Source organism: Octopus bimaculoides, chromosome 25 (genome assembly GCF_001194135.2).
Source record: "Octopus bimaculoides isolate UCB-OBI-ISO-001 chromosome 25, ASM119413v2, whole genome shotgun sequence".
Lineage (NCBI taxonomy): Eukaryota > Metazoa > Mollusca > Cephalopoda > Octopoda > Octopodidae > Octopus > Octopus bimaculoides.
Genome location: NC_069005.1, coordinates 7,393,464 through 7,395,505, shown reverse-complemented (window position 1 = coordinate 7,395,505; position 2,042 = coordinate 7,393,464). Strand labels below are relative to the sequence as shown.

The 2,042-nt window shown below is 37.2% G+C and overlaps 1 protein-coding gene across 1 annotated transcript in view; it reads right to left on the bottom strand.

Annotated features, from left to right (window-relative positions):
• LOC106878885 (protein XRP2) overlaps positions 1 to 2,042 on the bottom strand; it is a 29,090-nt gene that overhangs the window by 9,975 nt on the left and 17,073 nt on the right. Inside the window, exon 4 of the mRNA XM_014928230.2 lies at positions 564 to 616. Within this exon, the coding sequence (XP_014783716.2) occupies positions 564 to 616 (53 nt within the window). The remainder of the gene's footprint in view (positions 1 to 563; positions 617 to 2,042) is intronic.

Genomic DNA, 2,042 nt, shown 5'->3' with positions numbered 1-2,042 from the left:
ACATAGTCACACACACACACACATAGTCACACACACACACACACACACGTGCACACAGACTCACACATCCAAACACACTTTCACAAACATGCACACATACACACACACACACACACACACACGTGCACACAGACTCATACATCCAAACACACTTTCACAAACATGCACACATAGTCACACACACACACACACACACACACACTACACATACACTACACACAAGTTAGATTGATTTTTACAGCTGCGAGGTAGACAAGCCACCTTGGTATTCACACAACGGAAGTTTGTTTATTTGACTGTCTGGACAGCGGTCGGTGGGGACGGTGTGTGTGTGTGCGTGCGCACGTGTATATGATTTTCTTAGCATGTGTGTGCAGATAAATACTGTGCTGTGTACGTATATATATGTGTACTAAATGAAAAAAAAAATGAATAATGAATGCATATAAACAAATAATGAATGCATAAACGAAAGGAAAAACGTATATTGAGTGCACAAATGCATGGAAAACAGAAACAGAAGATCCCTAATTCTTCATCAGTTATCAACCAGAAGGTATTACTCAGTTTCATACCATTAATGATAAGACTAAGATGCGTCCTATGTTGGCGGTGTCTGCAAAAGTTGGACCGAGAACAAACAATTCGTGGATAACAGGTGATAAAGAAGTAGATACATGAAAGTGAATAAATGTAATTCAAGACGATGGACAAAGGACAAAGATGAAATAAATAAGAAATGAACAGAATATAGCCTTAGGGCCACAAGAAAGCAAATGATGGATAATGCTTAGGACCACAAAACAAATGGTGGGTAATGCTTAGAAAGGCAACAAATAGTAAGACGAGTACTAATGAGGACAAGAGAATTTAGGACCGGTCAGCTACACAACCGGTATAAAAAACAAAAAAATGGAGAGAAAGGCTGATATATATCGATAGAAAGATTTCAAATTTTTGCACAAGGCCAGCAAGTTTGGGGGAAGGGGCTAGTTGATTACATCGACCCCAGTGATCAACTGGTACTTATTTTGTTGAGCCCGAACGGATGAAAGGCAAAGTTGACCTCAGCGGAATTTGAACTCTGAGTAAAGATGGACGAATCGCAATATATACATATGTAGGTACAGGCTTGGCTGTGTGGTAAGAAGCTTGCTACCCAACCTCATGGTTCCAGGTTCTGTCCCACTGCATGGCCCTTGAGCAAGTATCTTCTACTATAGCCTCAGGCCAACCAAAGCCTTGTGAGTGGATTTAATAGATGGAAACTGAAAGAAGCTGGTGGTATATATTTATGTGTGAGTGTCTGTGTATCTGTGTTTGTCCCCTTTGAGACCGCAACCTGTTCACTGACAAAATTCAGATGCAGCACGGAATTTTGTCAGTGAACAGGTCGTGGTCTCAAAGCGACAAAAATATTTTGACAAATTAAATTTAAATGTTGAAGTGAATCTAATGGTTTTTGTGTGTTATTTTAAATGGCTTATAAACACCTTCCACGCTGCAATTGTATATATATATATATATCCACATACATATGCATATCTGAAACAGCTGCAGATCCATAATAAATAAATAAATAAATGCATATAACCCATTATTGCTTTCTATTTTATTTATGTATATATGTGTGTGTGTGTGTGTGTGTGTGTGTGTGTGTGCGTGTTTGTATGTATGGGTGTGTACATATGTATGCACGCACACACACACACACATATATGCACATGTGTGTGTATATATACACACACACATATATACACACACACACACACATGTTGATATCACAAGAATAGGAATTTTATAAACTTTCAAGTGAATGCAAAAATAATTCTTTTTCAGAATAGTGTATCTGGAAGCAACACACATAAAGCTATAAAGAACAGCACATAAACATTAGGTTGAGAAACCCCTTTTGTTCCACAGGTAGCCTTTCACTTTTTTTTTTTTAATCTAAAACTGCTTTTCTACCCAATTTACCGGCTATTGTTGATATATATATATATATATATATGTGTATGTATATATATATATATATATATATA